This window comes from Scophthalmus maximus, chromosome 13, assembly GCF_022379125.1.
Source record: "Scophthalmus maximus strain ysfricsl-2021 chromosome 13, ASM2237912v1, whole genome shotgun sequence".
NCBI classification, from domain to species: domain Eukaryota; kingdom Metazoa; phylum Chordata; class Actinopteri; order Pleuronectiformes; family Scophthalmidae; genus Scophthalmus; species Scophthalmus maximus.
The window spans coordinates 367293-380000 of record NC_061527.1 but is presented as its reverse complement, the minus strand read 5'-3'; the positions used below and the strand labels follow the sequence as shown (position 1 = coordinate 380000).

The 12708-nt window shown below is 48.1% G+C and overlaps 2 protein-coding genes across 6 annotated transcripts; both read right to left on the bottom strand.

The window, feature by feature from the left end:
- Positions 1-1750: 1750 nt before the first annotated feature.
- Positions 1751-6893, bottom strand: LOC118318069 (zinc transporter ZIP3). 4 transcript variants are annotated; one of them, XM_035647371.1, is made up of 3 exons: positions 6806-6893; positions 3193-3432; positions 1751-3142 (listed from the first exon to the last, which is right to left on the bottom strand). In XM_035647371.1, the coding sequence occupies exons 2-3, from the start codon at positions 3397-3399 to the stop codon at positions 2372-2374; spliced, it is 978 nt and encodes a 325-aa protein (XP_035503264.1). In that variant the 5' UTR covers positions 3400-3432; positions 6806-6893; the 3' UTR covers positions 1751-2371. The 4 variants fall into 4 exon arrangements, with proteins under 4 accessions (XP_035503264.1, XP_035503263.1, XP_035503265.1 ...); XM_035647370.2 differs by having other exon boundaries at positions 3193-3511; positions 6806-6890; XM_035647372.2 differs by having other exon boundaries at positions 1751-3124; positions 3193-3511; positions 6806-6889.
- Positions 6894-7764: 871 nt separating this feature from the next.
- Positions 7765-12682, bottom strand: sgta (small glutamine rich tetratricopeptide repeat co-chaperone alpha). 2 transcript variants are annotated; one of them, XM_035647322.2, is made up of 12 exons: positions 12526-12682; positions 11476-11624; positions 11072-11175; positions 10901-10991; positions 10703-10802; positions 10509-10613; positions 10045-10180; positions 9898-9960; positions 9287-9324; positions 9025-9204; positions 8728-8879; positions 7765-8417 (listed from the first exon to the last, which is right to left on the bottom strand). In XM_035647322.2, exons 2-11 carry the CDS (start codon positions 11573-11575, stop codon positions 8768-8770), a joined length of 1029 nt encoding a protein of 342 aa, XP_035503215.1. In that variant the 5' UTR covers positions 11576-11624; positions 12526-12682; the 3' UTR covers positions 7765-8417; positions 8728-8767. The 2 variants fall into 2 exon arrangements, with proteins under 2 accessions (XP_035503215.1, XP_035503214.1); XM_035647321.2 differs by having other exon boundaries at positions 8757-8879.
- Between the last annotated feature and the right edge of the window lie 26 nt (positions 12683-12708).

The following is a 12708-nucleotide window of genomic DNA, read 5'->3' as shown; positions in this document are numbered from 1 at the left end:
TCTAGGGTCTAAAGATTATTTTATGACCTTTAGTGACATGAAGAGAGAGAATTAAAATATTTCATTTTCATACTTAAAGGTCCATATTGTCAAAAATTGAGATTTCCCAGCGTTTTTCATTATAAATAAGGTCTTGGGTCTGTAATTAAAGTAAAAGAGCCAAAACGGTCAATACACAGACAAATACACACATGATGATGATGATGATGACGATGATGACGACGACATCCATCGAGCAGAGAAAGTGTAAATATCACTGATAAATTTTCTCCAGCTGCAGTTCCTCACGTGTCCACTAGATGCAGCTGCAAGAGAACCCATCAGAGGAGGACGGAGATCTGTCCATCATCATCATCATCATCACCAGGTCTCACTCAAAGAATCACTACGTGTCAGATATCAATATTTCACGAGTTCTTTCTTGTCCCGCAAAAACAAAAAGCAACAATCACGTCGCAGTGAACTGAAGCTCCTACTCCTGGATCAGCTGCTGGTCGATGATGGAGTTATTGATCAGACATTAGGATGATCAGTCTGACAAACAGGAAGCAGCCGTGATGATGATGACGATGATGATCGAAGCAAACTGATGTAAAGTAGAAAGTCGTGTTAGATCCAGATGTTTCCTCCGGAAGAGGCGGAGCCAAACACGAGAGAGGAAGCTGTCAAACACGTCAAACTCATGAGTTTTAAAGATCCCATATTATGGCCCTTTTACACAAGTTTCATTGGTTTTCAGGTGTGTGAACTACATGTCTTTGTCATTCCATGTCAGAACACCTCAAGGATCAAGACACACAGAACCTCCTCTTTCTGTGGAACAGGCCTGTGAGACGACGGTCCAGTCCAGAGCTTTCCTGCTCACTCCTCCCCCCTCCCTTCGTGTTCCCAAAAGCCCTGCCTCGCTCGTCCTCGCCCCCCTCCCTTCGTGTTCCCATGTTCCTCCTCGCTCCTCCTCGCCCCCCTCCCTTCATGTTCCTCCTCGCTCCTCCTCGCCCCCCTCCCTTCATGTTCCTCCTCGCTCCTCCTCGCCCCCCTCGCCCCCCTCCCTTCATGTTCCTCCTCGCTCCTCCTCGCCCCCCTCCCTTCATGTTCCTCCTCGCTCCTCCTCGCCCCCCTCCCTTCATGTTCCTCCTCGCTCCTCCTTGCCCCCCTCCCTTCATGTTCCTCCTCGCTCCTCCTCGCCCCCCTCGCCCCCCTCCCTTCATGTTCCTCCTCGCTCCTCCTCGCCCCCCTCCCTTCGTGTTCCTCCTCGCTCCTCCTCGCTCCTCCCCGCATCTGCTGCGCAACTACGGCGTTGCGCTGCCATGACAACAGTCGCACGTAACAAGGCACATACACGACGTAGAGACCCGGGAGGCACAGAACACGTTCACCATAATTACACAGAGAGCACAAGGGGCTGGGCGATAGAACGTTAACGACATCCCGGCCTGCCGAGCTCGTGGCCGGCCGTGAGTCGAGCTACGCCGGTAGCCGCGAGCTCCGAACGCGGCAGCCGCGAGAAAATGATGGCGTAGACGCGATCTGTTTTTCCGCACTTCAAGGGGGGAGGTGCTGCTCAGGTTGGGGGCGTGGTCGCCCCAGTAGCAGGAGTCAACTTACGTCACTTGACGCCCGGGCTGTGAACGGCTCGTCTACAGACCGTCTGCACGATCAACCCAAACCACGAATCAACGACTCATTGTTTTCTTTTCATTCTCCGTGGGCCGGCAGACACCCCAAATAACCAGATATACGTGGAGGCAGCTGAAGAGGTGCCTGGAGCATAATATGGCCCCTTTAATAATAATCTTTTATTTGCTACTGACGTAATAAAAACGTAGACAAAATAAATAGACGACTGTTCGTGATCATAAACAAACACCAGAGACAAGAGACATGAACATGAATTATGATCATTTGTAGAAAACATCTGTAGAGACGCAAAAGCTTCATGAAGATCAACATCAGGAACAAACAGGTCAAAGGTCAAAAGTTACAGACACCTGTGACCTAGGACACGACCCCTGACCTGCGCCTGGTCAGCCAATCACTGATACTCCTCTGATCATATTCATATTCATAAACATTACGACTTCATTATTCAGTTTCAGCTACATTTTGTTATTGGTTTCAGTGGTTGAATGAGGTTACGAGTCTTGCACCTGTGACCACACCCACCAGTGATGTCACAACTGTCCCTGTCAGCAGATCATTTCAACGACGCACCGAGAAAAACAGTGAAGAAGAAAAACAGCTGGAAATAAAAATCACGTTGTGAAGAGGAAACGTGTTCATCCAGCTGCTCCAGATGTTTCAGGAGCATCACTCTTAGCCAGATGTTCAGCTCGACTGTTCCTTTTAGAGTCCATCACTTCCTGTCCGTCCGTCACCACTTGACGAAGACGAGCGCGGCGAGCGCTGCGTACCCAAGGATGAGGAAGAGCACCTTGAGGAGGCGATCCCGTTTGTCGTCCAGCTCTCGGGACAGGATCTCGAAGAAGGTGACGAACAGGAAAGTGCCAGCGGCGAGTCCCTGCAGCACCACGGACACCACGCCGCCTGCCAGCGTCTGCGCCGACTCGATGCCCATCCCCACCAGCGCGCCCAGTGGGATCATCAGGCTGATCGTGACTCCAAGCTTGGCGGCGTCCTTCATGCCCAGCGACGCCTTGGCCACACTGACGCCGAGGGCGATGGCGGCCAGCGTCTCATGCACGGCCACGCCCAGGAAGAGGCCGCCCAGCTTGGCGCCGTCTTCCTGCAGGCCGAGCGCCACGCCCTCGAACACCGAGTGGGCCGACAGCGCCAGGACCAGGCTGGCCAGCCGCAGAGGCCCCGCCCCCGCCAGCTCACCTGGACTGAAGTGTCCGTGCTGGTGTCCATGGGAGCGGTGGCCGCCTTTGACCCCGCCCCTGCCGCCGCCTGGCGAGGAGATGAAGGGCGTGTCGTACTCGGAGTCGCTGCCGGCCTCGGAGCCGCCGGCGTTGAAGGTGTCCAGGTCGATGAAGGACGGCTTCTCCTTCCTGAAGGTGAGGACGGCCTGCTCCACGAACACGGTGAGGAAGAACCCGAGCATCATCATCGTCTCCGCCAGAGGATAATCACTGGTGATCTGCAGCCGCCGCAACACGTCGCCCGCCTGAGGACACAAGATAAACTGTATCAAACTGTAAACATCTGTCCACTGGTACGAGATATGACACCGACCTTGTCTCTGACGGTGGGCAGCAGGGCGTTGAAACACGTGGCGAGGAACACCCCTCCTCCGAACGAGTTGCAGAGGGACAGCGCTCTGCGGTACCGGAGCGCCCGGTCGTGGTCGACCAGCAGGAGGCGCACGGGGACCAGGACGCCGGCCAGCATCAGGACGAACAGTCCCAGAAGGCCGAGCAGCTTCGCCACCAGGATCTGCATCGTGACGCCACAAACGCTCCGCAGGCGGTCCTCCTACAGGGAGGACGTCATCCTCATCATCATCTTCATCATCATCATCTTCATCATCATCATCACAGACCTGCTGCTTCTACTGCACGAGACAGACAGACAGACAGACAGACAAATAGTTACAGACAGACAGTTAGAGACAGACAAATAGTTACAGACAGAGAGTTAGAGAGAGACAGACAGTTAGAGACAGCGACCAGACAGACAGTTAGCGACATACAGATAGTTAGAGACAGCGACCAGACAGACAGTTAGAGACAGACAGACAGACAGACAGACAGACAGACAGTTAGAGACAGACAGACAGACAGACATTTAAAGACAGACAGACAGTTAGAGACAGACAGACGGACAGTTAGAGACAGATAGACAATTAGAGACAGTTAGAGACAGACAGACAGTTAGAGACAGTTAGAGAGAGAAAGACAGACAGACAGACAATTAGAGACAGACAGACAGTTAGAGACAGTTAGAGAGAGAAAGACAGACAGACAGACAGACAGACAGACAATTAGAGACAGACAGACAGTTAGAGACAGACAGAGAGACAGACAGACAAATAGTTAAAGACAGACAGTTAGAGAGACAATTAGAGACAGACAGACAGTTAGAGACAGACAGACAGACAAATAGTTAAAGACAGACAGTTAGAGACAGACAGACGGACAGTTAGAGACAGATAGACAATTAGAGACAGTTAGAGACAGACAGACAGACAGACAGTTAGAGACAGTTAGAGAGAGAAAGACAGACAGACAGACAGACAGACAGACAATTAGAGACAGACAGACAGACAGACAGACAGACAGTTAGAGACAGTTAGAGAGAGAAAGACAGACAGACAGACAGACAATTAGAGACAGACAGACAGTTAGAGACAGACAGACAAATAGTTAAAGACAGACAGTTAGAGAGACAATTAGAGACAGACAGACAGTTAGAGACAGACAAATAGTTAAAGACAGACAGTTAGAGAGAGACAGACAGACAAATAGTTAGAGACAGACAGACAGTTAGAGACAGACAGACAGTGACAGACAGACAGTTAGAGACAGTTAGAGAGAGAGAGACAGACAGACAGACAGTTAGAGACAGACAGTTAGAGAGAGACAGACAGACAGACAGACAGACAGATAGTTATAGACAGACAGACAGTGACAGACAGACAGTTAGACAGACAAATGGTTATAGACAGACAGACAGACAGACAGTTAGAGACAGTCAGAGAGATACAGACAGACAGACAGACAGTTAGACAGACAAATGGTTATAGACAGACAGACAGTGACAGACAGACAGTTAGAGACAGACAGACAGACAGACAGTTAAAGATAGTTAGAGAGAGACAGACAGACAGACAGTTAGAGACAGTTAGAGAGAGACAGACAGATAGTTAGAGACAGACAGACAGTTAGAGACAGACAGACAGACAGTTAGAGACAGACAGACAGTGACAGACAGACAGTTAGAGACAGACAAATAGTTATAGACGGACAGACAGTTAGAGACAGTTAGAGAGAGACAGACAGACAGACAGATAGTTAGAGACAGACAGACAGTGACAGACAGACAGACAGACAGACAGTTAGAGACAGACAGACAGTTAGAGAGAGACAGACAGACAGTTAGAGACAGACAGACAGACAGTTAGAGGACAGACAGACAGTTAGAGACAGTTAGAGAGAGACAGACAGACAGACAGACAGTTAGAGACAGACAGACAGTGACAGACAGACAGACAGTTAGAGACAGTTAGAGAGAGACAGACAGACAGACAGACAGATAGTTAGAGACAGACAGTGACAGACAGACAGACAGACAGACAGACAGTTAGAGACAGACAGTTAGAGAGAGACAGACAGACAGTTAGAGACAGACAGACAGACAGTTAGAGGACAGACAGACAGTTAGAGACAGTTAGAGAGAGACAGACAGACAGACAGACAGTTAGAGACAGACAGACAGTGACAGACAGACAGACAGACAGTTAGAGACAGACAGACAGACAGATAGTTAGAGACAGACAGTTAGAGACAGACAGACAGACAGACAGTTAGAGACAGACAGACAGTGACAGACAGACAGACAGTGACAGACAGACAGTTAGAGACAGACAGACAGACAGACAGATAGTTAGAGACAGACAGTTAGAGACAGACAGACAGTTAGAGACAGTTAGGGAGAGACAGACAGTTAGAGACAGACAGACAGACAGACAGACAGTTAGAGGACAGACAGACAGACAGTTAGAGAGACAGACAGACAGTTAGAGACTGACAGACAGACAGACAGTTAGAGGACAGACAGACAGTTAGAGACAGTTAGAGAGAGACAGACACACAGACAGTTAGAGACAGACAGACAGTGACAGACAGACAGACAGTTAGAGACAGACAGACAGTGACAGACAGACAGACAGTTAGAGACAGACAGACAGACAGATAGTTAGAGACAGACAGACAGACAGACAGTTAGAGACAGACAGACAGACAGACAGTTAGAGACAGACAGACAGACAGACAGTTAGAGACAGACAGACAGTGACAGACAAACAGACAGTTAGAGACAGACAGATAGTTAGAGACAGACAGACAGACAGACAGTTAGAGACAGACAGACAGACAGACAGTTAGAGACAGACAGACAGACAGACAGTTAGAGACAGACAGACAGTGACAGACAAACAGACAGTTAGAGACAGACAGATAGTTAGAGACAGACAGTTAGAGACAGACAGACAGTGACAGACAGACAGACAGTTAGAGACAGACAGACAGAGACAGACAGTTAGAGACAGACAGACAGACAGACAGATAGTTAGAGACAGACAGTTAGAGACAGACAGACAGTTAGAGACAGTTAGAGAGAGACAGACAGTTAGAGACAGACAGACAGACAGACAGACAGACAGACAGACGGCCCCGGCCCCCGGAGCAGGCCCCTGGTGGTTTTTTATCTGTTTGTTTCTATCTGCCGGAAGCAACAGCGATAAACCCGCTTCCGGTCGGGCACTTCAAAATAAAATATTATCGCTCTTCAGAATTAATTGCTAAATTAAATGTTTAACTTTCGTTGTGCCACATTTCTCCCATGTTGATTTTAAATACTGTAAAGATCCGTTTATTACAAAGATGTTTTAATATTTCAGGTTAAAGGCAAAACTCGCCTTGTTTCCACTCCGGTTCCGGCTAATTGCGGCTAACTTAACTGCTAACCGTCGTTAGCACCCTGCTGCTACATCCACCCCGCAAACACCGGAAGTATACGGTCACAGAGGACAGCGGCTGCTCACATCTGCGTCACTGAGACTGAACAACAACCTGAAGTCAACACGACAACAACAACAACACGACAAGAGGCCGCACGAGCCGTTTACCTGCCCGGGCCTCCGTCCGCTGCTCGGCAGGTGCACTCTCTCTCTCTGCGCCCTGAGTGGTCGATTTTCTAATGACGTAGGAAGAGATCACTTCCGGGAAGACTTTTGTTATGGGTTTTTTTTATATTCAGTTTTTTTTATTTGTTGTTTTTTTTTTTTTTACTTTACATTTCATTAGTTTGTTTTTCCTTTTGTCCATGAATTAAAAAAAATATCAGCAAAAAAAGAAGATAATACTGTGAAGAATTTTAGCCATTTTGTTTGTATATGGATTTTGAAAAACAAAAACAACTTTAGGATATTTACAAAAATAAAAATGTAAACGTAATGTTTCTGCTTCAGATTAAGATTAATTTAAAGTAAATGTTAAACATGATGTGGTGAAGTTGACGGATGCTCCTCATTAACAGTGTGGAGTTTAAAGTCTTTACTTTTTTTAAGGATCAAAGATTCATTTCCTTTTTTTAGTCTCAGAAACTTATGGAATTGTCTGTTTGAGTCATCTTCAGATTCCTGATCAGTTTAACTGTGTGAAGGTCAAATGTTCAGTTTATTCTCATTCTCATGAGATTTAGAATAATATACAATAAATCAGACATATAGGGCTGCAACTACCGATTCATTTCAATCCATTCTTTTCTCAATTAATTGATCAGTTGTTTGGTTCATAAAATGGTGAAAAATGTCGATTGTGTTTCCTAAAACGACAAGATGATGTTTTGTTTTGTCCACACCCAAGATTTTCAGTTTACTGTCACAGAGCAAAGAAACCAGAACATATTCACATTTAAGAAGCTCAAATCAGAGAATTATAACTTTTTTGTTCATAAAAACTACTTGAACTGATTAATCGATTATTAAATAGATTAATTTAGTAATCGATTAACTGTTGCAGCTCTAATCAAACCACAATTATATTATTCTATTACAAGTTCATGAAATGAAAAGTGACTTTAGACTTTTTGCTGAGTGTTATTTATTACTTTTCACTTCAGAAATTAATTTGGCCAAAACTTCAAACTGCACATGTACATTATTATTTATACATTATCCATCATTCATACAATATGTGTATATACAGTGACGTCTGAGAACAAGTCCTGGCTGCTTGAGTATATTTCATAAAAAAACTCGTCAGACAGGAGGAAGTAAAATGTTGAGATGCTCTTTTTAATTTCCAAACTTATTTAAACAGCACACACACACACACACACACACACACACACACACACACACACACACACACACACACACACACACACACACACACACACACACACACACACACACACACACACACACACACACACACACACACACACACACACACACACACACACACACACACACACACACACACACACACACACACACACACAGCTGTTTAAAATCTGGGTTATTAGGTTTCATGTGTTGAGACACAAACCACCAGGAAGTGGGCATGGCTTGTGGCTCCTGAATTAGCGACCCCCCCCCCCCCCCCCCGTCTCTCTCATGCAGGAATTATTCAGTGGTGGAAAAAAAAACTTCCTTAATGTCCTTCGAGCGTCATGATCCTGATCAGAAAGAAACAAAATGGCCGACTGTCTCAGCGTCTCCTCCACACGTGAACCTGCAACAGACACAGGAAATAAAACGACCAATCAGAACAAAGTAAACAGGAAACAAGAAGGAAAGACGAGGACTGACGGAGGTAGAGACGAGACTTAGTTTCCACTCATGTCTCGACTGTAACACTGATGAGGCTCCTCCCCCTTTCCTGAGCTGCTCCTGTTGATAAAACCTTGACTCGTCCTCCATGTTTGTTTCTGTTCATTTCTATTCTTTTCTGTTTGTGAATAAAACTCATCAGCTGCTGGTTTAAGGACACATTTTTTTAAAGAATGTAAACAATAGAAAACGAGTAGAAACAAACATCTCACAATGTTAAGATTTGTTTTCTTATGTTTACAGTGTGTGACGTCACGGCTGCTCCTCGTTGCCGGTGCTGGGTGTTCGGTTGCGGATTTGACTCCTCAGCTGTTCGATGAGTTCTGGATTCTGCTGCTGCATCTGCTGCGCGAACTGCTGACCTCTGCAACACATACAGAGAGAGAGAGCAAGAGCGAGAGAGCGAGAGCGAGAGTGAGAGAGAGAGAGAGAGAGAGAGAGTCAGCCATTCAGCTCTGCCCGCCGTCACCCGACAGAGCGCGTGCTGGTGGGAGGCACCAGGTACTTACGCCTGGATGAGTCCTGATAAATCTCCGCCTCCAGCTGGTCCGGGGGCAGCAGGTGCAGGTGCAGATGCAGGTGAAGGTGAGGGTGAGGGTGCAGCTCCTCCTCCTCCGACTCCTCCTCCACCAAGTCCTCCGACTCCTCCCCCCATCCCACCGTACCCTCCAGACATCATCCCCGACATCCTGGAGGACAATGAGGGACGTTAACTCCGACAAACACAGGAGGAAGAAAATGGCGAGCGGAGGATAAAGTAAAGAGACTCACAGCTGCTGGACCTGAGGGTTGTTCATCAGAGACGACGCCTGCGGAGACAGAACACGAACACACGCTCAAACATCTGCACCAATCAGAACCAGAGTCTGAGACAGAACCAGAGTCTGAGACAGAACCACAGTCTGAAACAGAACCAGAGTCTGACACAGAACCAGAGTCTGAAACAGAACCACAGTCTGACACAGAACCACAGTCTGACACAGAACCAGAGTCTGACACAGAACCACAGTCTGACACAGAACCACAGTCTGAAACAGAACCACAGTCTGAAACAGAACCAGAGTCTGACAGAGAACCAGAGTCTGACACAGAACCACAGTCTGAAACAGAACCACAGTCTGACACAGAACCACAGTCTGAAACAGAACCACAGTCTGAAACAGAACCAGAGTCTGACAGAGAACCAGAGTCTGAAACAGAACCACAGTCTGACACAGAACCACAGTCCGACATAGAACCACAGTCCGACACAGAACCACAGTCCGACACAGAACCACACTCCGACACAGAACCACACTCCGACACAGAACCACACTCCGACACAGAACCACACTCCGACACAGAACCACACTCCGACACAGAACCACAGTCTGAGGTCTCACCATGTTCATGAAGCCGGGGTTACTCAGCAGACCAGCCAGGTCGACTCCGCCCATCCCCGCTGTCTGAGAGAGAGAAGACGGACACATGAACACATGAACCCCAACCCGTCAGAGACTCTCTGGTCACAAACACTCTTCTCCTCTTACGGGACTGGACGTCTCCATCTTCTCCTCGGCGATCTTCAGGTTGGTCTTGTACGTGTCGTTGTCGGGGTCGAGCTCCAGAGCTTTTTTATAGTAACTCCCTGCTTCTGTGTGTTTGTTGAGGCTGGCAAGCGCCAAACTGAAACACAACCACAACACGACACGTCAAGAAACACATCAGGACATCAGGACATCAGGACAACATGACAACATGACAACATGACAACATGACAACATGTCATGACAACAGGGTTCCAATCAGGGGGAGCGATTGGAAATTAAAACCTTTATAATATTCACATTGATGAAAAATCTCCCTCTTGTTGCTTTAGTTTTTTTCCCTTTTCTTGATTTTAAATGTCAGTTTTGTGGTCTTATAATTTAATCGGCGAGTCAGGAGCCAGACAAGCGTCACCTGACGTGATCACGGAGCAGGTGTTTGGTGAGAGAGGCGGCGGCCATCTTACCCCATCCTGCCGTAGGCCTTGCTGTAGTTGGGGTCGATGCTGATGGCCTGTTCACAGTCCTGCACCGCTCCCGCGTAGTTTCCCAGTTTACTGTACGCTGCCGCCCTGCGGGGAAACGACACATGTTCACTTCCTCTGCTCAGGTTTGATATTGAAAACTTTATCAACTGACGGAGAGTCGTCACCACGCCGACCTGTTGCAGTAGTATACGGCGTTCTGAGGGTTGATGGCGATGGCCTTCGAGTAGAACTCAACAGCAGCCGCAAAGTTCTCCACCTTCATCTGGTCGTTACCTGCGTCCAGAGTGGAAACACGTCAACTCATCACCGGGAACTGAACCTGCGCTAACAACACTGTGACTGTAACCAGGGCGACCACCTCCTCATCATACCATCGGTCTTCAGTCTCTCCGCCTCGGCTCTCTGGTCCTCGCTGACGGAGTTCGGGGTGGAGTTGTTGTTGACCTGCGACTGATCTGGGAGCTGCCACACACACAAACACAACATTAGAAAGGAGAACTTTAGGACCCGATGGTTCAGATCCGTGATGAGAGGCCGTTTACCTTGTCTGTGGCGGCGGTGAAGATCTCCGTTAACGTCATGGGGACGGCGAGACTCTGATCGTCAGTCGACACGTCAAACGCCGTCTCCAGACACTGGACGGCAACTACAGATCGACGAGGCGGTTTTAACAGGAAGCACACACACGCACACACACACACACACCGTCTCAGACCGCGGCACACAACCGTTTCTTTAAGAACACAAATCTTTTTTACACTCATAACAACATAGAAAGTCTGTTTTGTGTCGTTGCTTCGCTGTACAACTGTGAGCAGCAGGTTCTGAAGCAGGCGGAGGACCGCCGGAAAAAAAGCAGGACCCACAACGACAAATACACCTTGTTATGTTCAGTCCTAAGTCTGGGTCAGGACTGAACAGAACCTGAGTCTGGGTCAGGACTCACCCTCCAGACTCTCCTGGGCGCTTGAGGACAGATCCCCCCCCTGCAGCTGGTCGTGGAGGAACTGGATGATGGAGAAGGCGAGACGCTTGTTGTCTGTCATGGTGACGGAGGATCAGACCTCTGGTGATCACCGAGGGAGGGAGGAGACCCTGCGGACGACCGCATGAAGGACAAGAAGAAGAAGTGGCTTTTACTGAGCAGGTTGCTGATGTCATGATGACGTCATGATGTCACACAGATGCCAGAAACGTTATGACTCATGTCAGAGTCTCCAGAGACGAACACAGACTCAATAATAATGATCAGGGAACAAATACGATCACATAAACACATGGCCGTGGTGTGTGTGTGTGTGTAACCAGCTCCCTTTAGCATTAGCCTCATTAGCCTGGAGAACATTCTGGCAGCTCAGGCTCAGCGAGGCTAACCGCAGCTAAGCTAACAATCGCCGTCTTTACACATGAATCATGATACGAACTGAGCAGCTGATGTAATAAGCAGATAATTAACCACTCTCCTGTGTGACACGTGAACGCAACACTGCGAACTTTTAACTCATAAACACAAAGGGCTCGTTTTAGCTTAGCCTGCTAGCATCCACGACACAACACAACGTCAGTGTGTCTGTAACTCGGTCGGTGGCGGTGAGGAGGAGACGAGGTGATGTCTGACATCCTGACATGTGACTCATCTCAACAGAACTCCCTTTAACAACCTGACGCCTCTGAAGAAGCCTGAAATACAAATACAAATACAAATAACTATGAAACAAACATGACTTTCTTTACGTAACTTATGTCGAACATGAGAGTGGCACTCGGCCGTTTATTGACCAGCCTGGTTTCATTCTCACAGAAGCGGTTCTGTCCAGAATACAAAGCTTCTTCTACCTCCAGAGTTTTGAGAGGAGCTTTGGTGTGACGAGCCCCGGCGGCACGATGCTAACGGCTAACTAGCTAGCTAGCTAATCACATTCCGTGTTCTGTAGCTGCGGAGCTGCCGTGAACTGGACCCGGTGTCGGGTCTAACACGGTACCGTGTGTCTCCTACCTGTTGTCTTTGTCTGTGTGGATGATACCGGTCACGGAGAGTTGGACGTTAGCTCCGCTGCTCCGAGGGGTCGTAGTAGCCGTCAGCTAACTAATTAGCTTGTCGCGGAATTAACTCGTCACGCGGAAGGCGCCGGTGTAGGGCGGATGACGCCATTCAACATACGAAGGCAAATGAGTACTA